The sequence below is a fragment of the Mustelus asterias genome, chromosome 4 (assembly GCF_964213995.1).
Source record: "Mustelus asterias chromosome 4, sMusAst1.hap1.1, whole genome shotgun sequence".
Taxonomy (NCBI): domain Eukaryota; kingdom Metazoa; phylum Chordata; class Chondrichthyes; order Carcharhiniformes; family Triakidae; genus Mustelus; species Mustelus asterias.
The window spans coordinates 95,623,209-95,646,850 of NC_135804.1; the positions used below are offsets into that span (position 1 = coordinate 95,623,209).

The 23,642-nt window shown below is 40.0% G+C and overlaps 1 protein-coding gene across 1 annotated transcript in view; it reads left to right on the top strand.

The window, feature by feature from the left end:
- Positions 1 to 23,642, top strand: part of cul4b (cullin 4B) — a 76,801-nt gene that overhangs the window by 24,337 nt on the left and 28,822 nt on the right. The window contains exons 4-10 of the mRNA XM_078211397.1: positions 1,899 to 1,968; positions 3,958 to 4,031; positions 14,278 to 14,440; positions 14,522 to 14,611; positions 16,184 to 16,266; positions 18,383 to 18,450; positions 18,702 to 18,820. Coding sequence (XP_078067523.1) covers positions 1,899 to 1,968; positions 3,958 to 4,031; positions 14,278 to 14,440; positions 14,522 to 14,611; positions 16,184 to 16,266; positions 18,383 to 18,450; positions 18,702 to 18,820 — 667 coding nt within the window. The remainder of the gene's footprint in view (positions 1 to 1,898; positions 1,969 to 3,957; positions 4,032 to 14,277; positions 14,441 to 14,521; positions 14,612 to 16,183; positions 16,267 to 18,382; positions 18,451 to 18,701; positions 18,821 to 23,642) is intronic.

The following is a 23,642-nucleotide window of genomic DNA, read 5'->3' on the forward strand; positions in this document are numbered from 1 at the left end:
TATTTGTGGTGCCGGATCCTCCTCCAGTGAGTTGCTTAATTGCCCAATATCATTCGTGACTGGATGTGGCTGGAGTGCAGAGCTTAGATCTGGCCTGTTGGTTGTGGAATCACCTGGCTCTGTATATTACTTGCTGTTTATGCTGTCTGGCACACAAGTAGTCCTGTGTTGTGGCCTCACCAAGTTGAGACCTAATTTTTTGATATGCCCTCCTGCACTCTTCATTGAAGAAGGATTTATCCCCTGGCTTGGTGGTAATGGAAGTGGGGGAATGTCAGACTATGGGTTTACTGACTGTTTGAGCGTAGTACTGTATATGACAATACTCTGGGGACACAAATCCATGTTTGCAGAGCATTACCCTGGCTCGGGATTACTAGTCCAGTGATACCATGATACCACCACATCCTCTTGTGTGTTTTATGCGTGGGTGGCTTATTTAATCTCCAACGTGCATGTGGAACCTTTGGTTGCTAATCATGGAGTTTATTGGTTGTAGGGTTTTTACACAGCAGATGATTGCAAACACCTGTCTGTTGGAGCCATTGCTGCATCTGGGAAGCAACTCAGTCTGTTTAGCAGGAAGCATTCCAGGATCTTGTATGTTATTAAGAGCAGGGCAGTAGGAGAGTAGATGTGTGTGTTGAATGGCTTCCCTGGCTTGACAATGGCACAGAGTAACTCCATGTGCACCCAACTATCCGTTCTTGCTCCCGAGTGTTCCATATGCTCCATTCGAAACTGCCTTTTCTCTCCTTCTGACCTTTCTTAATTTTATTTTGCTGACTCATAGCATTTTAAATACCGAGCTAAGGTTTTCTTTCAGTTTAATTCGTATAACTTGGAGGGCCGCATGATGATTGTTTCCGGAAGAACATACAGTTGAGAAAAACGCATGGAAGATTCTGTAAACTATGGTTTTCAACAAATTACATTGTTGAAAAAAGGTATACTTTAAAGTCATGAATACTGTAATTGTTTTTCTCCTTCCTCAGCTTTGGATCGCTGAGGGGAAACCTAACACTTTAGTTGGAGCTCAGCCAAGGTTTTAATTATTCTTGCCATCAAAACATTGAGACATTGACACTCAATGCTAATGTGTTGCACGACATGGCATTTTTCAAAGAGGGAGGGAGTTCTTGTCCTGGCCAATATTCATGTTTCAACCATCATCACAAACAGAATGTCTGTTAATCTGATTTTCTGTTTGTTTGTCTTTGCTATTTGCAAATCAGTATTTTGTTTGCCTGCAAAACAGCATTGACTACATTTCAGAAGGAGTTTACTGGCTGTGCAGCATTTGATAGCATCCTGAGTTTGTTCTTTATTAGTCAGCGCTTCCATTTATACTTTAATTCCTCATGTATATAGATGTTTTTGCACATGGCTGAATCCTATTCCTAAATTACAAATACAGCAGTGTACCTTCAGAATGTTTTCACAGACTTCCAAAATCGCTTCTGCCAATTCCTGAAATGTTCACTTGACTGTATTTTGTATATCTTGCAAGCTAGTACGTCTGAGGTTATTTTATTCTCCCCCTGCATCCCACCCCTCCCACTCAAACAAATTTCTGAATCAAAGTGTAAGATTGAGGTTGATTGAGTGAAATGGGTAGATTCAACAGCAGCAAAATTGGTGGTTCATCCATAGATGCACCTTAAGACCACTATCTGTAAAGACTAGAGGTAACATAGCTTCCTTCTTCCTTGGTTGACCCTGTGTGGGAACTTAAAATAGAAGGAAGAAAACTTATTGAATGAACAAGCAAATGGAAATAAATTATTTACATGAGTTTTAACATATTTGCTTGGTAGAGTATATTGCAAAGAAATTTGGTTTCTGATTAATTGAAGAACTAATTTTGCACTACCAGTTTTCTTTAACCATTTCTTTACAGATTCCTTAGATAGCGTCCTGTTTCTAAAGAAAATAGATAAATGCTGGCAGGACCATTGCAGACAAATGGTAAGTATGATCGCAATTAACTGGGGGTATATATTTAAGCAAAATTAGGTTGCAAGAATATACATGGAAGAATTGTTTGTTTCCAAAGATTTACCTATTTATTGTGTAGAAATTCATCTTGAAGGGATAACAATTCTGTTGGTAGGTCAATTTTTGTCTCATTTCACCCATCATGAAGATAATTAGTTCTTGAATCCCTGGGATGAGATCTGGTATCTTCCTGGTTGTCTCGGACTGCATTCATGGTTCTGAAGCTTAAACTGAGCCATTCAGAAACATAGTTGTGAGCATTTTTCAATCAACTTCTAATTGATTTGTGCACTTCAAAACTAAATAGAAAGGCAGCTTCATTTGAAAATCAGTAGGGACAATGAACATTTCTTATTGCAGTTCTGGAGAGGAATCAAAGGCATGTCAGAGCATTTGTAGAAGAATCTTTTCCCCACTGCTACCCAATGTTTTACCTTATGTGGCCGATCTGAAAATCGATCTGGAAAGGTAGGACCATGTTCCATTCCCCAATGCCAAGTTTAACACACAGTTGTTTCACAAACAATTTCCAGTTTTTGGCCAGCAGATTTGAGACTGCAGAGGTAGCCCCTGAACCAAGTGGCAGGTTCGGTATGTTGACTGCACCTTGAGTACAAAATTCAGAGGTTAGCCTTAACTAGCTGCTTCAATTTCTCTGTTGGATAGTCCCTAATCCATGCCCTCCCTCAGAGGAGTGTTGATAAATATCTCTTGCAAAACCCGCCACAAACTTTTCATCCCGAGCACCTAAGCACCTTGATGCCAGTCATATGATCCACAAGATTGTCAATATCTATTTCCTCCAAAATCATCCCTACATTTTGTAAAACTGTTGTCATCACTGCTTTCATCATAAACATACTGTAGTCGTTCATATATTGAAACCAAAATTTCCAGCAGTTTGATATCAAATCTAAGCTGTTTCTTACAGTTGCTGCAAATGCCTGTGTGCATCCAGCCTAAGTTTTCACCAGGTTTGATTGACCTAGTGGAAGCTTGGCCTCAAACTCGGCTTCTAACACTGTACTCAATCTGTCACCAAGATCACTTTTGTTTACTTCTGATAGAACATCTCCCTCCCCTTTTCTGCAGCTGAGATTCTGATGCATGTATTTTAAAACCTTGTGGCTGACTTCTCCATTGGTCTCATGGCTGACTTGTGCATCTATAGCATTTGTAATCTCCAAAATCATCCAGTATGTCATAACTTTTACCCCATAAACTTAAAATCCAAAATTTTCATCATTCCAAGTCTTTCCAAGCTCCCTTGCTTCCTGCAGTCCACAGCACTTTCAAGTTTTTCTATGGCTTTGACCCTTTATGGTTTTGACTAATCCTGTGTCATAGTGTACATGCTCCACTCTGTCAAAAGCAGCTATGTTTGCTTTGCCATTGACAATGCTGCATCAGCTACCAGTCTTCACTGTCACTTTCCCTGTGCAACTCTGTCTTGCTGACCTGACTTCATAAACCTGTTTAATGACCCCCTTCAGTGCAGCTTTTGTGCACTTCTGCCTTTCCTCCTTTGCCTGAAACACAAATACCATAAAAACTTGTTTTATGGAAAATGATTGTTCATTTGATATTTACTTTGCATGTGGAGAGCATCAACTGCCCTCAGTTCGTACCTGCGTAAGTTTGTGTCTGACAATATGTGACAGGATAACATCAGATATATGAATCCTGACTGACTATTTTTCCTCGGATTCAATCTGAAAACCTGCATTTTGTATATTTGTGCATCACCAGGGGCAGCATCTTTTACCACTAGATCATTGGAAAAACACCAGATGTTTAATTTTAAAGAAACTAGCCATCACTTGTGGCATAGTAAGTGGGTCCCTCTGTTTTAGTTTGATGTTTGCTGCATATAGACTACTGAAGATGTTGTGATTTTATTCAAATACTTTACAAGGGCTTTAAAATGTTCACTTGTTTACTAGTTTATTTATCTTCCAGATCATGATTAGGAGTATCTTCTTGTTTCTGGACAGAACTTACGTTCTACAAAATTCAATGCTTCCATCTATTTGGTAAGTTGAAAGAATTGATGATCTTAAGTTAGCTAGGACAGCAGTAAGAACACTACTGCTGATCTTACCACTTCTAAATTAGGAAAGAGACAGTGAGCTTGGCTTCCAGCTCCTAATCAATTTGCAGATGAAATTGTATTCAAGTGCATATATAGTTGAGGGCAGGTTTAGGTTTGATTAATCTCTTAAATATTCTCGAAGTGCATTTGAGATGCTCTGTGCATTTGACTGAGTAATGGAAGATAAGATATTGGAATGCTGACTACAACAACTGTGTCTTGTTTGGGAGTCATTGGTCCACATCTTCCTAAAAACAGAAGTCTCAGGAAGGTTATTGCATTATTTCATCCATTTTAATTCATCTGTCTGAAAAACTTAGTTGCACATTCACAGTCTAGAATTATATAAAACCTGGACAATGTGGGCCTCTTTGCACTTTTCCTTGTAAATTGGTTCACCTTATTTGAATTTTATGGTTAAGTTTGGAAAAGGCTATTTTTTGGTGGATGGTAATACCAGTTAACATGGAATATATGCAAATCTATAAACTTATGGGACCAAAAATAATGTTTAAATCCAAGACTCCATGTTCTGCAGCTCATCTCTGTTTTAAATAATTGCAAGATTTCTGACTGTACTAAATTAGCAAAAATTTCACCTCATCTTGCCTTGTTAGTTTTGTTTCAATACTAATTTTGTCCTGTGCCACTTTGGATCTAAGCTGTTCTCTGGATTAATACCCATCACTATGATCCACTTTGATATTGACTTAACTAAATTCATGTGTGTCTCTTAGTTTTCATTTTGAATAGTATCCATTTACTATAAGGGTAGCTGTGTTTTATGGAATTGTTAAACATGAGTTTGCAATTCACAAGTTTCAGGGGTGGTGGTTCTTATTCATAGATAATCCATTGGAGGAAGAAAATGCTGCAGGGAATTGTGATTAGTTGCAGTGAAGCATTGGGCCATCCTGTCAGTTTTGACAGGAGAGGGGGAAAAATATTTGGAGGAAACTTCTGTTCAGCATTACATCTGTGGAATGCAGCATGGAATGCAGCATCTGGAAAGTAAATTCTAATAGATGAACTCTACTTGTATAAAGTTTGGGTCCTAACAATGCGCTCACTATGCCATTTATCACTAGCTAGTGTAACTGGGACTAAAGGTCATGGCTATTTTGGCTAAAGTTTGGAAGATTGAAGTGTAATGTGGGAAAGTGAGTTTATCCACTTTTTGGGAAGAATAGAAAAGCAGATATTTATATTGAGAAAGAATGCTCATGGATCTGGGTTTCCTTGTACATGGAACCAAGCAGATAAAACAAATAATTAGGAAGGCAAATGAAATGTTAGACTTTATTACAAGGGCTATAATAATAGGGAAGTCTTGCTACAACTGTACAGGCATTGGTGAGAGCACCTAGAATCCTGTGTTCAGTTTGGTCCTCTTATTTAAAGAGGCATAGACATGTATTGGAGGCAGTTCAAAGGATGTTCACGAGATTAATTGCTGGGCTGAAGGGGTTGTTTTCTGAGGGAAGGTTGAGCGGTTTGGACCTATACTTGAGTTGGGAAAAATAAGAGAATCTTATTGAAGCACGCGAGATTCTGAAGGGGCTTGACTGGATAGATGCTGAGAGGATGTTTTTCCTTTTGAGGGAATCTCACATTAGGAGGCATACATTTAAATCAATGATCTCCCATTTAAGACTGAGATGAGGAGGATTTACCCAATGCTGTAGGTCTTTGCAATTTTCCACCCAGAAATCTGTGGCGGCTGAGTCAAAGAACAAAGAAAATTACAGCGCAGAAACAGGCCCTTCGGCCTCCAAGTCTGCACCGACCATGCTGCCCGACTGAACTAAAACCCCCTACCCTTCCGGAGACCATATTCTTCTAACTCACTATCATATCTGCTTCCACTACCTCCCCTGTCAGCGAGTTCCAGGCACCCACCACCCTGTGTAAAAAAACTTGCCTCGTACATCTCCTTTAAACCTTGCCCCTCGCACTTTAAACCTATGTTCCCTAGTAATTGACTCTTTCACCCTGGGAAAAAGCTTCTGACTATCCACTCTGTCCATGCCCCTCATAATGTTGTAGACTTCTATCAGGTCGCCCCTCAACCTCCATCGTTCCAGTGAGAACAAACCAAGTTTCTCCAACCTCTCTTCATATCCTGGCCCTCCATGCCAGGCAACATCCTGGTAAATATTTTCTGTACCCTCTCCAAAGTCTCCACATCCTTCTGGTCGTGTGGCGACCAGAATTGAACACTATATTCCAAATGCGGCCTAACTAAGGTTCTATAAAGCTGCAACATGACGTGCCAATTTTTAAACTCAATGCCCCGGCCGATGAAGGCCAGCTTGCCGTATGCCTTCTTGACTACCTTCTCCACCTGCATGGCCACTTTCAGTAACCTGTGTACCTGTAAACCCAGATCCCTCTGCCTATCAATACTCTTGAGGGTTCTGCCATTTACTGTATATTTCCTATCTTTATTAGACCTTCCAAAATGCATTACCTCATTTGTCAGGATTAAACTCCATCTGCCATCTCTCCGCCCAAGCCTCCAAACGATCTATATCCTGCTGTATCCTCTGATGGTCCTCATCGCTCTCCGCAAATCCACCAACCTTTGTGTCATCCGCAAACTTACTCATCAAACAAGTTACATTTTCCTCCAAATCATATACATATTACGATCAGCCAAGGTCCCAGCACTGATCCCTGAGAGATGCCACTTGGCACAGCCCTCCATTCAGAAACACACCTTTCCACTGCTACCCTCTGTCTTCTATGACCGGCATCTCCACATCACTTCTATGACCGAGCCAGTTCTGTATCCACCTTGCCAGCTCACCTCTGATCCCATGTGACTTCACCTTCTACATCAGTCTGCCATGAGGGACCTTGTCAAAGGCCTTACTGAAGTCCATGTAGACAGCATCCACTGCCCTACCCTCATTAATCATCTTCATCACTTCCTCAAAAAACTCGATCAAGTTAGTGAGACATGACCTCTCCTTCACAAAACCATGTTGCCTCTCGCTAATTCGTCCACTTATTTCCAAGTGGGAGTAAATCCTGTCTCGAAGAATCCTCTCCAATAATTTCCCTACCACTGATGTAAGGCTCACCGGCCTGTAATTACCTGGATTATTCTTGCTACCCTTCTTAAACAGAGGAACAACATTGGCTATTCTCCAATCCTCCGGGACCTTTCCTATAGCCAGTGAGAATACAAAGATTTCTCTCAAGGCCCCAGCAATTTCCTCCCTTGCGCCTCAGTATTTTGGGGTATATCCCATCAGGCCCTGGAGACTTGTCTACCTTGATGTTTCTCAAGAACCCCAATACCACCACCACCTTGATCTCAACATGACTCAAACTATCTACACACCCTTTCCCAGATTCATCATCCACCAAGTCCTTCTCTTTGTTGAATACTGGCGCAAAGTACTCATTTAATACCTCGTCCATTTCCTCTGGCTCCATACATATATATTCCCTCCCCTGTCCTTGAATGGGCCAACCCTCTCCCTGGCTACCCTCTTGCTCTTTATATATGTAGAGAAAGCCTTGGGATTTTCCTTAATCCTGCTGGCCAATGATTTTTCGTGACCCCTTTTAACCCTCCTTACTCCTTGCTTAAGTTTCTTCCTACTTTCCTTGTATTCCACACTTGCTTCGTGTGTTCCCAGCCTCCTAGCCTTGACAAATGCTTCCCTTTTCTCTTTGACTAGGCTCACAATATCTCTTGTTATCCAAGGTTCCCAAAACTTGCTGCACTTATCCTTCACCCTTACAAGAATGTGCCGGTCCTGAATCCCTATCAACTTACACTTGAAAGCCTCCCACATGCCAGATGTTGATTTGCCCTCGAACATCTGCCTCCCAATCTACATTCTTCAGTTCCTGCCTAATATTGTTGTAATTAGCCTTCCCCCAGTTTAGCACCTTAACTTGAGGACTACACTTTTCCTTTTCCATCAGTACCTTTAAAGCTTACTGAATTGTGGTCACTGTTCCCGAGCTGCTCCCCTTCTGAAACGTCGAGCACCTGGCCAGGTTCATTCCCCAATCCCAGGTCCAGTAAGGCTCCTTCCCTAGTTGGATTATCTACATACTGTTTCAAGAAGCCCTCCTCGATGCTCCTTACAAACCCTACCCCATCTACCCCCCTAGCACTAAGTGAGTCCCAGTCAATATAGGGGAAGTTAAAATCTCTGCTTCTCATTGAATGTTAAATTATTGGGGAGTATGTGTTAGGGGGAATAGATAATAAGATGAGGCCAGGGTCAGATCAATCATGATCTTATTGAATGGTGGAGCAGACTCCAGGAGCCCGAAGGCGTACTGCTGTTCCCCTGTCATGTTCTTATTAAAACTCACTCCTGCAGTTATAATATGCAAATTGAGTCTCCTCTTTCCAATAGTTCCTTTCCCTCCCCACCCAGCAAGGGTGTTAGCTCCTTGCTGGAGATATTGTCTCTCAGGCACCAGCAGCAGTCTAAGAATTTATCTAAGAAACCAATTTTTAATTTGAATCTTGACAGTGAGTTGTGCAATGAAAGTTGTTAATTACAGACCAGTGCAGTCAAGCTATATGCTATCGTCAGCCAGTACACTCATGCCTTCTTGGATGACTAAGCAACAGTGTAGAGCATGGACCCTGGTTGATTTTTCTGTCACTTTTTAACCGCTGACCCACCATCAGCCCGGGGCAATTGAAGCTCCTTGTAGCTTACCTATTGCCAAGTGAGCTTTAGGTCAGTTAACATGGTGCAGGCTCGTATCGAACTTTTCCTCCTTTACTGTGGCTTAGCTGCTCATGGAGCAATTGGGGAAATAGATCCGTCTATAATATAGTGTAGGTTTAAACTTAACAAATATCACTGGATATGTGAGTGAAGGTTTTTAACACTTGTGTTTTTTAAAATTGTGTTAATTAGTCTGTGATTGCTTTGATGCAATTACAAATGCACAATGTTAGAATTGGATTAAAACTGATGTATTTTCTGAGGATCAAAATCTGTAGCTCAGAAGCAAATTTTCTTGTCATGCTTTGCAAAGCATGGATAAAGAAAGCTAATAGAACATGGAGGAATGTCAGCTTTTTTCAAGCTAGAGTTCACAAATAATTTGAAAGAATTAATGCATTTTTTTCCTCTGAATATTGCTATTTAAACATGTTTAGATGTGCTTTTGCTCCAGTCTGTTCTGTAGTCATTCCTTGTTTTTATTCTCAAATGCATAAGGAACTGCTTGTATGATGAATATGAGATGCATATCAGATGAGTAATTTTCCTCACCCCTTCTTGTGGCACAGTTTCTGCCTTATGTTCAGTATCATGTTTAGCAGCATAATAACATTGATAATTCTGTCCAAGGAGGTTTGGTAATGTTAACAGTAATCAGTTCTCTGAAATAACTTCCATCAGATGAGAAACATCGTCAAATAACTTGATGATTATGGCCAAAATAGCAGATTTTAAATATAATTTATTATAGAAGGAGAAGTTGTCAGTTTGAGGTGTATGCCACAGTTTTATATACTTAAAAGGAAATAGCAACGCTGTTTTAAATTTGGCCCTTCTAATTTTCTCAAACAAGACTAAGTTTTCAAAGGTAACTTTATTTGGAAATGGGGTAGTAATGTCATGAATCTCCCTGCGAGCTCTGCAGACATTGTTACTTCCTGTTTAAGTATGCCATAACAGTATCGCGAGAGGTTAATGTGATTTTCAGAATTCCTTTTCTTCCACTCTGTTCACCTTCAATTGTAAATGTAAAACTTTTGGTTTTCCTTGGAACCTGCTTATGACAGTTTCAGACACCAATTTATACTTGAAGTAAAGATGGGTATTTTGGTCACCATATGTCTTCGGCATTTCCTGCTTGACCATAACATTTGTCCACTGCAAATTCTGCCAGCGCTTCGAGGCTTGATGAAAGGATTTAGATTAAAGCAGTACTAACAGTCCAGATTTGATTTATTATTGTCACATGTATTAGTATACAGTGAAAGGCATTGTTTCTTGTGCGCTATACAGACAAAGCATACTGGTCATAGAGAAGGAAATGAGAGAGTGCAGAGAGTAGCGTTACAGTCCTGGCTGGGGTGTAGAGAAAGTTAAACTTAATGCAAGGTAGGTCCATTTAAAAGTCTGATGGCCGCAGGGAAGAAGCTGTTCTTGAGTCGGTTGGTACATGACCTCAGACTTTTGTATCTTTTTCCTGACGGAAAAGTTCAAGTTCATTTATTAGTCACAAGTAAGGCTTACATTAACACTGCAATGAAGTTACTGTGAAATTTCCTTAGTCGCCACACTCCGGTGCCTGTTCGGATCAATGCACTGAGCCAGCACGTCTTTCAGACTGTGGGAGAAAACTGTAGCACCCGGAGGAAACCCACGCAGACATGGGGAGAATGTGCAAACTCCACACAGACAGTGACCCAGGCCGGGAATCGAACCCGAGTCCCTGACACTGAGGCAGCAGTGCTAGCCACCGTGCCACCCAAAAGAAGGTGGAAAAGAGAATCTCCTGGGTGCGTGAGGTCCTTAATTATGCTGCTGCTTTTGCCAAGGCAGCGAGAAGTGTAGACAGAGTCAGTAGATGGGAAGCTGGTTTGCGTGATGGACTGGGCTACATGCACGACCTTTTGTAGTTTCTTGCGGACTTGGGCAGAGCAGGAGCGATACCAAGCTGTGATACAACCCGAAAGAATGCTTCCTATGGTGCATCCGTAAAAGTTGGAGAGAGTTGTAGCTGACATGCCAAATTTCCTCAGTCTTCTGAGAAAGTAGAGGCATTGGTGGGCTTTCTTAACTCTAGTGTCGGCATGGGGGGACCAAGGCAGGTTGTTGGTGATCTGGACACCTGAAAACTTGAAGCTCTCGACCCTTTCTACTTTGTCCCTGTTGATGTAGATGGGGGCATGTTCTCCACTATGCTCCCTGAAGTCGATGGCAATGTCTTTTGTTTTGTTGACATTGAGGGAGAGATTATTGTTGCCACACCAGTTCACCAGATTCTCTATCTTGTGTCTCGTCATTGTTTGAGATCCGACCCACTACGGTGGTGTCGCCAGCAAACTTGAAAATGGAATTGGTGGGGAATTTGGCCACACAGTCATAGGTGAATAAGGAGTATAGTAGGGGGCTGAGAATACAGCCTTGTGGGGCACCGGTGTTGAGGATGATCGTGGAGGTGGTGTTGTTGCCTATCCTTGCTGATTATGGTCTGTGAGTTAGGAAGTTCAGATCCAGTCGCAGAGGGAGGAGCCGAGGCCCAGACATGGAGTTTGGAGATGTTTGGAGCAAAGTGAAACACATTGTTCCTGAAGTGAAAGCAGCAACAGGTCAAGGGTCTGAGACTGATTGGCGTTTCCTTGCTGTCATTTCTTTCTGTTGAGTGTATGCGACATTGGGCCTTTTTGATATAGGTCAGATTTCTAAGGCAGCCCTTGATGTTGGCAGGTACTAGTTCATTCTCGTCTAAAGAATCTGTGATCTGTGACCCATCTTTCTTCTTCACCGTCTGTATGATCTTGCAGTGAGCTTTCCTTTAGAGCCAGTGAGCCCCTGTTTTGGTATGCCTTTCTTCAGAGGTTCTTACATCAGATTGTGGGGTGTCCACCAGGATCCAAATCCCAGGACAGGTGTGCAAAAATGACTTCCATTTGAACATCAGCATCCTTGGATCCCAGGTGCACAGAGGGAATCCTGTAAATGAAGTCAGGTATATTGCTCCCCTTTAAGGGAAGTAGTCCTTATACCAATAAGGGTATACCCCGTGGACTATATATTCTGCCTGCAATACCTAACGGACTAATTTATGGTCCTAATTCTGGGTTGACAAAGTTTTAAATATTTTCTGTGTTTTATAAGGTTTTTGTCCCAGAATGTAAAAGTTTTAAATGCAATACTAAACCATGCAGACCAGAATGACACAAGTTTTATTCAGAGTCTGCATTGACTTGGATTGTCTTGGTTGGGCTCCACAATTGATCTCTACACTTCTGAATTAATGTGTATATTGGTCACTGTTTCCACCCTTGTTTGCTCTCTAGGGACCTTTGTTAGAAAGTGAATGACTGTGGATGTCGGGTGAGAATAGGATTGGAATCACCTGTAATACCTTCCAAAATCAAATAGCTTGCACACTCTTGCTGTTGAAGGTTTATCATCACTCAAAAGATGGAAGCTGATTTAAGTGGGGTGCCCTTTAGAATTGTTAATTGTACGCATGTTTTGGGAAAGTGGTCACAGTAATCTCAAACTTATTCTAGTTTATTTTCATTATCTGTGGTTAGGCCTAATGTCCTTCTCATCACAGATACATTTCCAATCTGATGTGAGATGAGAGAAGGGAAGTACAATGGAACTGAGTTTGGGTAGAAGTAATGGCTACAGGGGGAAGAATGGCAAGTGGAATGAGGTGGGGGGGATGCAGATGGAGCCATTGATACAGTGAGGCACAACAATTTACTTTGAAATTCCCAAAGTTGTGTCATATTCTATTGCGGTAGGTCGAGTTTACTATCTGATGACATCCGTCTATTAACAATACACCTCTTATTGTTACTGCATTTAGTGCTTGTTATTTTTCTGGTTCATAATCTTTCTAAATAGCTGTTGCATTACTTAGAATTATAAATCAAAAGTAAAATTTGGGAGCATGTAACATACCTCTCCTGTTCTTTGAATAGATTTTTCAGCCGTTGTTAATTTATGGATTCCACCATGAATTAACATGGGGTGTACCAATCTAAATCCAGAAAACACAACTGTGGCAAAAATGAACCATCCATGTACAAGACCAAAAAAAAAGTCTGACAGCATCTGTGGAGAGAGAATAGACCCAATGTTTCAAGTCAGGATCATCCTGACTTCCCTACAGGGGTGCAGATCTACAGATACCAATTGTTCTAGGTTGCACTACCTTGGACAAAGTGCTTATTCTCATATGTGCGCCCGCACAGAGTTTTGACAGGTTGTTTGTGGGGTGGCATCTCTCAAATTTGATTGTTTTATTACCTGATGCCCCCACACACACACTTTTCCGGCAGGTGGTCACTGGATAATGATCAGAAACAAAATGTCTCATAGCTTTTTCTCCTTCCCTAACCCTCTTCAGGTGGTCAGGCAAACTGTAATGCTCAGTATTTGTTTTTATATTGCACTTTGTGTGATGAGATGCAAACTTGTAAGTTTATTTGGGAAATCTGCCTGGAGTTTTTCAAATACATCTTTGTGTTGGAAACATCTTTGCTTTTTCTTAACATATTTTTGAATGTCTGTATGTGGGGTAGGCTTTTGTCTTCATACCAAGTGTGTGCATGGATGTTTGCTTTTATGTACCTGCACTTTTTTGATGGACTTGTGTGATAAATTGAAGATGAAGTAATTGATAGGCTGCATATCTGCATGTTATTGTTTTGAATGTGTTAATGGAGATACTTGATTTTGAGCCATGAATCCGAATCCATAATGTATTTAATTGAAGTGATGTCATGATGTGACATTGAAATACATGGCAAGTTTTAAAGTTAAGGTATTGTAAAAAATTTTCCAAGTTTGCAGTAATTCCATTTGCTCCCAAGGTCCATAAAATGAAGATATGACTCGCTGTTTACTCAGTATTTAATTAAACCAATTAGACCAGAAGTTCCCAAGAGAATTTTGTCATCGATGTAACTGATACTACCATGTACAACAGGAGGAGTGCCACATTGGCTCTGCACCCTTGAGCTGGGAAGAATATCAGCCAAAGTTTCTGCTCCTGATTACTGTCAACTGCAAGGAAGGTTGCATGGATAGTTATTGGATGAGGATAGGATTGAGATCATCTATGATTTTCTCTCTAATCATAATATACCAGTGGTCACTGTGTAAGTTCACACGTGAAAAATATTATTTAGGAAAGCGACTTGAGGGCGGCCAGTACATGTGGAAATGAACTGACATGAAAGTCACATCTTCAGGAGTGAGAAATTTGCAACAAATAAAATAATGTGAAATGCATAGATTTACTGAAATTTTCAACTTATTGCTTTAACTTTAAGTGATCAGGTTTTGCAAAGCAAGATGATTAAATAAAAAATATATGGAAAGAACAGGTTTGAGATTAACTTTGACCTGAAAACAAAATGGTATTTGAGTGCACCAGATCTGTTAATAGTCTCATTGTGATCTTTAACAATCCTTATTCATTTGAGCTGTTTTCATTTATAGGGATATGGGCCTTGAATTATTCAGATCCCATGTAATAAGTGATCGCAAAGTTCAAAATAAAACTATTGATGGCATTCTCCTGTTAATTGAGAGAGAAAGAAATGGTGAAGCTATTGATCGTAGTTTGCTTCGAAGTCTCTTAAGTATGCTATCAGATTTGCAGGTAAGATTTGAATTTTTTCAGATGTAGCTAACCCAGTTGTTTTCATTTATAATAGTTAAATCTATTTTTTTTTCTTTTTAGATATATCAAGATTCATTTGAACAAAGATTTTTGGAAGAGACTAACCGTCTGTACGCTGCAGAAGGTCAAAGATTGATGCAAGAACGAGAGGTATGCAGCATGTTACCTTTGCCAGCCCAGTTAGAGGAAATCTGTTCAAGTCGCATGTTGATGAACAAACGCACTATGTCAAGGAGCTGTGGAACGTGGAATAAATTGGGTTATTACCAGTACACCAGGGACATGTTTTTAGGGTCATGGGCCTAGAATTGTTCATAACTTAATAACTGAATGAAAAATTCCAAATAAAACTTGATGGGATTCTTCCATTCACTTGGTGAAAAAATGTTGATTGTAGTTTGCAAGAAATTAAATTTTCCCGATTGATAAATTGGCACTTAACTGAATAAAGATTTTCCAAAAATGTCCTGGTGAAGAAAGTTTCCACTGTCCGGTGTCAAGTTCCTAAATTAATTCAGTTTAGGTAGTATCAATTAAAATCCTGGTTTACTTAGAATGCAAAACTGCCTGTAATCTGGCAATGTTGATAGTTACATTTGGAGATGTTATGGAAAGGTGTGTGGCAAAAGGAAGAGATATCTAAATCTTCCAAGCAGTTTGGTAATTCCTCAAATTATGAAGAGAGGTTATATGATCAAGGCTTATATTCTTAAAAAATTTGGAAGGTTAAGCAATGGTTTCATTGATTTTTATGATTTTGAAAGAAATTGATAGGGCAAATAAAAATAAACTTTTCTTCTAGTAGGGGATACTAAAATCCGAGCCAGGTCTTTCAGAAGAAAAGCCAGGAAACACACCTCTCACACTGTGATTTAAATAAGAAACCGCCTCCCAGAAGGATTAGTAGGTGCCAGTTCAGTTACTAATTTAAAACCCAAGGTTGATAGATTCTTAAGATAAAAGGAAAATATTGAGAATGCTGGAATCTGAAACAAAAGCAGAAATTGCTGGAAAAACTCAGCAGCTCTGACAGCATCTTTGGGGAGTGAATAGGGCCAACGATTCCAGTGTTGGCCAAGAACCCTGGGCTCTCTTACATCGCTGTCCCAGTGAAGCGTGTCCCTCACATGTCCGATGCTCTCCACTGCCTGAAGATATACTTATTACATTATAATGCATATACCTAACAACTGAGTGTAAACTGCTCTCTGGGACAGAGAATTCCAAAAGGTTACAGTTTTTAAGTTAAGAAATTTCTCCTTATCTCATTTCCAAATGGCTACCCAATTGTTCTGAAATTGTAACCCCTAGCTCCAGACTCTCCAACCAAGGAAACATCTTCCCAGAATCTACCCCATCAGTTATCTTGTGAAATTAATATATTTCAATGCGATCACCACTCATTATTCCTTAAGCAAATGTATAATCAGTGCAAATTATGAATTCATTCTTCAAATGTTGCATCGCTTATTCACCGTATCTTTATTTCTTCTGATCTTTAATCTAACTTCCGAATTCACCTTAACTAACTTGACCATCGTCCCTACATACATACACAGAAAATGCTGGAAAATTTCAGCAGGCCTGAGGGTGTCTGTGGCGAGAGAATAGAGCCAATGTTTCAAGTCAGGATGACCCTTCATCAGAGCTCAGACTTGCATAGTCTGGTTCAAGAAATATTCAAGAAGTTATTTGGTTAACTTATATCTTTATTCCATTTAGGTTCCAGAGTATTTGCACCATGTTAATAAGCGTTTAGAGGAAGAAGCAGATCGGGTTATCACTTACTTGGATCAGAGCACACAGTAAGTACAAATTTTGAAGAATTTTGTATAGTCTTGCACTTTACGATGTGCTGTCTAGCCAACACATTACAGCTTCCAACTGTGTCATGCACAAATACAGTATTTTGTTTCAAGTACCCTTGCTGTAACTTGCTACAACTGTGCAGAAAAGCTCTTGACATCTGTCCTAAACATAACTTCTGGAACACTGAACACACGTTTGTGGTATTGTGTATATTTGAAAATAAAAGTATATTAATTATTGCTCTAATCTATATGCAAGCTGTGATTAGGGTGGTGAGGTGTTGGCAGAAAGATTTTAAACCTGGGCTGGTACAAATTTATCATTCGACACAGCTACAATGTACTTCAAAGAACAAAGAACCAGATTCAAATAATGATCACTCTTTCCCAGAAGCTCTTTACTGTCTGGTTATTATATAATTGTTTCCTTGCATAATAAATTGCTCCCACTTTGTTTTGTGCTCTTGTTTCTTAGTTCCAGCTGGTTCTGTGTCTTGATTTTATGAGCTCTGAACCTTTCTCTTTACTCTCATTTTATCCCATTATTAATTATCGAGACAGTTCTCCTCCTTTTCCATTTTAACAATCTTCTGGAAATGGAATTTTCTAACAGGACTAGACAGGGTAGATGCAGGGAGGATATTCCCAATGGCGAGGGAGTCCAGAACCAGGGGTCACAATCTTGAGGATTCAGGGTAGACCATTTAGGACAGAGGTGAGGAGACATTTCTTCAACCAAAGAGTGATGAGCCTGTGGAATTCATTACCACAGGAAGTAGTTGATGCCAAAACATTGAATTTATTCAAGAGGCGGCTGGATATAGCACTTGGGGCAAATGGGACCAAGAGTTAGGGAGAAAAAGCAGGATTAGGCTATTGAGTTGGATGATCAGCCATGATCATAATGAATGGTGGAACAGGCTCGCACAGGCCAAATGGCCGCCTCCTGCTCCTATCTTCTATGTTTCTAAAGGTTAAGGATCCCGGAATAGTTCATTCCCAATCTTGGTCACTCTGCAACCATGTCTTTATAATGGCTATCAGATCAAACACATTAATTTCTGCCTGTGTCATAGTTTCATTTATTTTGTTGTGAATGCTTTGTGCATTCCGATGTAGTGCCTTTAGCTTAATAATTCTTCTCTTTCCTTCGTCATTTCTTGCCTATTTTTGTTATGCTTGCTATTCCTTCCAGAAACTACTTCCTTACCACTCTTTCTGCCATGCATTTAACTTCTAATCTTTGTCCCTGTGCCTTTATGCATGTGGTTCAAATAATAATCCAGAGTTTATTATCTAAGATTTTGCATTTTAATTTGGGTTCTCACTTCTCATGCTGTCTCAGCAGAACCTCATTCCTTGTTCTACCTTTACCATTGGTTCCTTCATGTACCTTGAGATCTGGATTCTCCCCTTCTCAATACAAGTTGTTAAGGTGCAAGGAGATGTCTTTAAACCCTGGTATCAGACAGGCAACGAAGCATCAGAATTCATGGTTGCAGCTGCAGAGAACGGTTTTCATCCCCCTGATCTGACTGTCCTGTTTCACTACTACATTCCTTTTCCCTTTCTATATATGTGACAATCTACACATCCAGCCTACAAACTGCCCTTATCTGTGTAGGCAGAAGAACCTCATATCTGTTAGGTAAGAGAAGAGGCTGAGGCTGCTCCTTAACTACCTGCCTTGCAGTCACACATGTCTGTGACCATGAACCAGACCTGCGCTACTATCTAACCCAAGGAGTGTGACTGCCTCCTGGATATAAATGTCCAGGTAATAATCCCTCCTGATGACCTGCAATACCTGCACCTTGAACACCAGTTCAACAAATCTGAGCTGCAGAGATGTAGATGCAGACAATTATTACAGATGTGGTTGGCCAGAATCAGAGTGATCTTCAAGTCCCACATTGTGTGGCTGTGGTATACTACTGCATTGCCATCTCCATCTAACTTTGTTTCATCTGTTTAATTAAGGTTTGTATATCTAATCAATTTGACTTTTTATTTATCTAAAATTAAAGGGATATTAAGTGTTTCCTGTACATTTAATCTCTTCTAATGCTATGGTGTTACTTCATGTTTTCTTTGATCTGTCTTTTATTTTTAGGAAGCCTCTAATAGCTACAGTGGAAAAACAACTTTTAGGTGAACATTTACCAGCCATTCTTCAGAAAGGTAACCTGGATTTTTATGCACTAATTAAAATTGGTGTATGTGTGTGTAACAATATCGTTCCACACTCGTGAGTTATAATTAAAATCATCTGTTCATTCATTCCCTGAAGCTTCACAACAAAATATCAATAATGAGTTGAAACTTAGATTTGCACGAGCTACTTTATTCCATGATGGGATTTTGGATTTTGCGATACTTCTGCATTTTGGTCCCATCCCAAAACAAACAAAATTATTCTTAAAACCCTGCAGGTTTAAACAGTCTTCTGGATGAAAACAGGATACAAGATCTTTGTCTTCTTTACCAGCTTTTTAGTCGAGTTCGAGGTGGAGTACAGGTTCTTCTGCAACATTGGATTGAATATATAAAGGTATATCAAGTTTGTTTCTTAGCTTAGTAGTAACTGTAGTAACTGAATTAAAAAATACAAGTTGCCTACACTTTTTTCTCAAAAACATTTAGAAGGTGTTTCACAAGGTCTGTTTTTAACTTCGAATCAATTAATTTGTTGACTAAAATTTGCAGTGCTAAACTTGATTTTTCTGAAATAAATGAAAATGCTGGAAATACTCAGTAGGTCCGGCAGCATCTGGGGAGGGAAACAGTCAATGTTTCAGATTGTGGCATTCCAGAAATGCCAGGTTTGATTTCCAGTCATCATTGAGATAGTTGATTTTAACTATGTTAATTGGTTACAGTATGAAGAAATGCTTCCTGTTTATTGACTACTTAACTTGGTCCTCCACATCCTGAACCTACATCCTCTTGGAATCATAGAATCCATACAGTGCAGAAGGTGGCCATTTGGCCCATCCAGCCTGCACTGACAACATTCCCACCCAGGCCCTATCCCTGTAACCCCATATATTTACTCTGCTCGTCTCCCTGACACTAAGCTTCAATTTAGCACAGCCAATCAACCTAACCCACACACCTTTGGACTGTGGGAGGAAACTGGAGCACCAGAAGGAAACACACGCAGACATGGGGAGAACGTGCAAACTGCACCCAGACAGTGACTCGAGGCTGGAATTGAATCCAGGTTGCTGGTGATGAGGCAGCAGTGCTAACCACTGTGCCACCGTGCCAACCTTCTTCTCTTGCTATCTGAGCATGTTCACATGTCATTACTGCAAGTTTGCATTCTCTATGGTGACAAGTATCTCGCATTTGCCTGAAGTTTTTTTTCAACTGAAGTCCCTTGAGACACAAGAGATCTGACTCATGAAGTTTGTACCTCATATCTGGTTAGTCTGCCACCAGGGTTCTGTCTGTTTGCTTAACTCTACAGTGCCCCAAGGATTTGAAAAGCCAAATGCAGTTTAAATGAGCATTGAGGTGCCTTAGTAAGATTTCGGGAGATTTGAACTCCATATAACCCAGCCCGATAGTCACTTTTGCTTATTGGGATATCACTATTTATATACAATGAAAGAGAAGTCAACTAACACCTGATAAGTATCTTTCAATGGGCCACTTCTTCCCTATCTTGCGTCAGTTTCCTGAGGGAAAAGTTCTAACCGACCCATGGAATACATGAGCCTTCTATTCTTACACAGTGCAATTTCTTGCATTTTCTGCTATTAACTACACTCCTAGGTGAAAATTCTGTCAATCTCGCTCTGAAATTGTATTTAGAGGGCATATATGTGTACCACAAAAGAGTAAATCCTGGGACTTCCACTCAGTTATTCTTGTCCACCTAGTTTCCTTTATGGCTGGTGTAATCCAGCTGTACTCTCAAAAAATGTTTTGTATGCCAGCGCAAAGGTCCACTTCCGCAGTCAAATGAACTGAGATTGTATTTCATCTGAGTTGAAATACGATCTTGTGCCCATCGTATGGGGAGTAATGTTCACTGAATGAACAGTAATGCTACTTTTCTGAACTTGAGCAATAATACTTTGACAGGCGACACGGTAGCACAGTGGTTAGCACTGCTGCTTCACAGCTCCAGGGTCCCGGGTTCGATTCCCGGCTCGGGTCACTGTCTGTGTGGAGTTTGCACAATCTCCTCGTGTCTGCGTGGGTTTCCTCCGGGTGCTCCGGTTTCCTCCCACAGTCCAAAGATGTGCGGGTTAGGTTGATTGGCCAGGTTAAAAAAAAAAATTGCCCCTTCGAGTCCTGGGATGCGTAGGTTAGAGGGATTAGTGGGTAAAATATGTGGGGGTAGGGCCTGGGTGGGATTGTGGTCGGTGCAGACTCGATGGGCCGAATGGCCTCCTTCTGCACTGTAGGGTTTCTATGATCTCAGACTAAAGTTTAAATCAGGCTCACTAAGAAACTAAATTGGGAAAACAAAAGTTTAAAAAGTTAAATAGCAGATAGATAAATTGATGTTTTCAACTTGGAATCTGTTACATAATAAAAGTTCTCAAAGTGGTGTCAGCTCTTTAGACGAGCTCTTTGCTTTAGGTAAAAGGAGTGATAAGTTTGTACATGGGGAGAGAGAGCATGAGTTTTGGATTGCTGTAGCAAAAATGGGCACACGTATGATGGGTCGAATAGCCTTTTTGCAGTAACCTCATTCTAAATTGGACATTTGTGAAGTGCTTCTAAAACCCAGCTTGAGAGTTGGCTTGGCAAACAAAAATCACCATATTTTTTTTAAAAAACATTTCATATTGGTAGACAGTTATTCTTCCCTTTGCTTTGAAATTTTGACAGAGATCATGGATGACCAAAAGACTATCTCTCAATTTGGTACACAATCTCAAATTTTGACGGCAATTATGGTGTTTTTTAATCATGTGAAACAGAGTAAATATCAGAATAATTCCATTTCCTTGCTCACTGGCTCCAATGGTGAGCTGGTCACTGTCACTTTTACTGGACAATTGAAAAGCCCATCGATGTAACTAATTGTTGGTGAGAAATAGTAATAACAGGAGTGAATTTTACACCTGACACTCATTTAGTCCATCTCGACAAATGTGACTTGTCTTTTGAAGTAGCATTGTAAATTACACATCTTTATTTCATGCACATGCAGAAGGCTTTCGGTAACCTTTTCAGCTCACAGCACCAGCTAATAAAATCCCATGAGGAACTATTAAAAAGGCAGTCTTCTATGATTTGAAATACTAAGCCACTGATCCAGGATTACGATTGTACTCATCTCTTATGGTAGTTACTAACCCACATTTTACTGTTGGTGCCCACTGGCATTTAGTTTGTATAGGAGTTTCTTGAGCAATATCAAAGGTCTCTTGGCAGCAGAGATATACTTTCAGATTGTGCCCCTCACCCATTACCGGGAATTTGGGATTTAATCTTTTCAACACTAATTGCATCTGGTCCAGTGTAACCTTGTTAAAACCATTTCTTTGCACTTGGTCCATGTATTATATTTTGCTTCCAATTTTTGATTTTGTTGGCATTCTGATAACAGGTCAGACCACAGGTTCAGTAATTGCCAGGTTGCCATTTTTAATACTGGTAACTATATTTCAATATTTCCAGTTTATTGGAATATCCTCTTTGACTCTCAATGGCAGATAAGAATGTGAAAATAGATACAGTACCCTGGAGTACATAGTTTATGCAAATATTCATCCACTTAAGCCTAAGGCATTCATTCACTTCAGCCTTTGTAAAATATCTAATTCACAGACATCGGTATGTAAGAGTCTGCATGATAAATGTTGGATGGTATGTTTGTTCATGGCCTTCTCAGCAAAAGTGTCTGAAGTAGTTATGTAGGTGTTAGCCAAAATAAAAAGTATGATTTATGTAGCATTTTAATGTAGACAAACGTTTTGGGGCATTTCAGAGAGGCATAATCAAAAAGTGGACCATCAGCCGAAGAAAGCGCATCTCAATGTTTTGTCACTGATGTTTGGAAGATATAGCAGAGGAGCCCAGCCAGGGGATCTTGGTGTAGTTGGATCTGGAGGTGGAGAAGACATGCATGAGTTTTTCAGCAGCAGTTAACTTAAAGTAGAAACACTGGTGAATGATGTTGTGGAGGTTGGTGGGGAGCATATTGGATTCAGCATTCACCTAGGGATTCAGTGGGATGCTTAAGTTGAGAGTAGGCTCAATTAACCAGAGAACATGGCTGGGAGGGGAATGGAATTGGTGTATCTCTTATTCATTCTTTCCTTCCACTATCCTCCCCTTGTCCTCCCTCCTTTCTGGAATGGTCTGTGTTCTTGTAAGTTATATTCATTTCCATCAGCCAAGCTTAGCTGCCTCCATAATTTTTCATGACATTGTAATTACTGGTCACCATTAATGGCTACAGTTCATCCACTTAATTTCTGAATACTTACTGCCTGTGCAGTGCCTCTAAAGTAGATCCCTAACCATTGTCTGCTTAATGTTATAAAGCCTGTAGTGCTATATTCTGGGTTTCTTTTGGTTGTTCTCCAGATTCCACCCTGCCCCATCTAATTTAAAGAGGTAACTTCTATGTTTGTTTGTTACAGGTCTGCTTTTGCCAGCCCTTTAAGAATGGAGCCATTTCTGCTGTAACAGTTTATTCTGCACCATTCAATTAGTCAGTTATTTCCCTGTTAAACTTCCCTGTTTATCTCAACTCGTTTAGCAGAGCCTCAGATACTGTCTCATTTCATCTATCTATCTAATAATTCTCCAAAATAATTGATTCCAGATCCAGCTGTTTGGGGAGACTGGATAATATTTTTCTCTGCATCAGTAAAGATTAAGGTGAAATCTGATGATGTTCAGACTTGTAAAAGGTTTTGATAAAGCATGTAAACTAAATCTACTTGTTTGTGATTCGGTAACTGGAGGACATAAACGTTAAGATTATTAAAAGAATGAAGGGAGAGGTTAGGAATTCTGAGGATATGGATATCTTACGAGAAACAGCTATACATCAGAATTGTAGTAGCATTCAGAATGGATGTTGGTAATTATTTGGAGAATATATATTTTTAAAAGATAATTTAATGGCATGCTCACCCAGTCCTGCCTCCTACGAGTCTATATGGATAAACATGAAACCTTTTGTCCTGACTAAAAGAGATCAGTGCAGGGTGCATTATGATGCGACTTAGTCATGGAGAGATACAGCTCCAATGGCCTTGTTAGAAGACCTGAGCATTTGATTTATTATTGTCACATGTATTAGTATATTGTAAAAAGTATTGTTTCTTGCGTGCTATACAAAGCATATCGTATGTAGGGAAGAAAAAGAGAGTGCAGAATGTAGTGTTACAGTCATA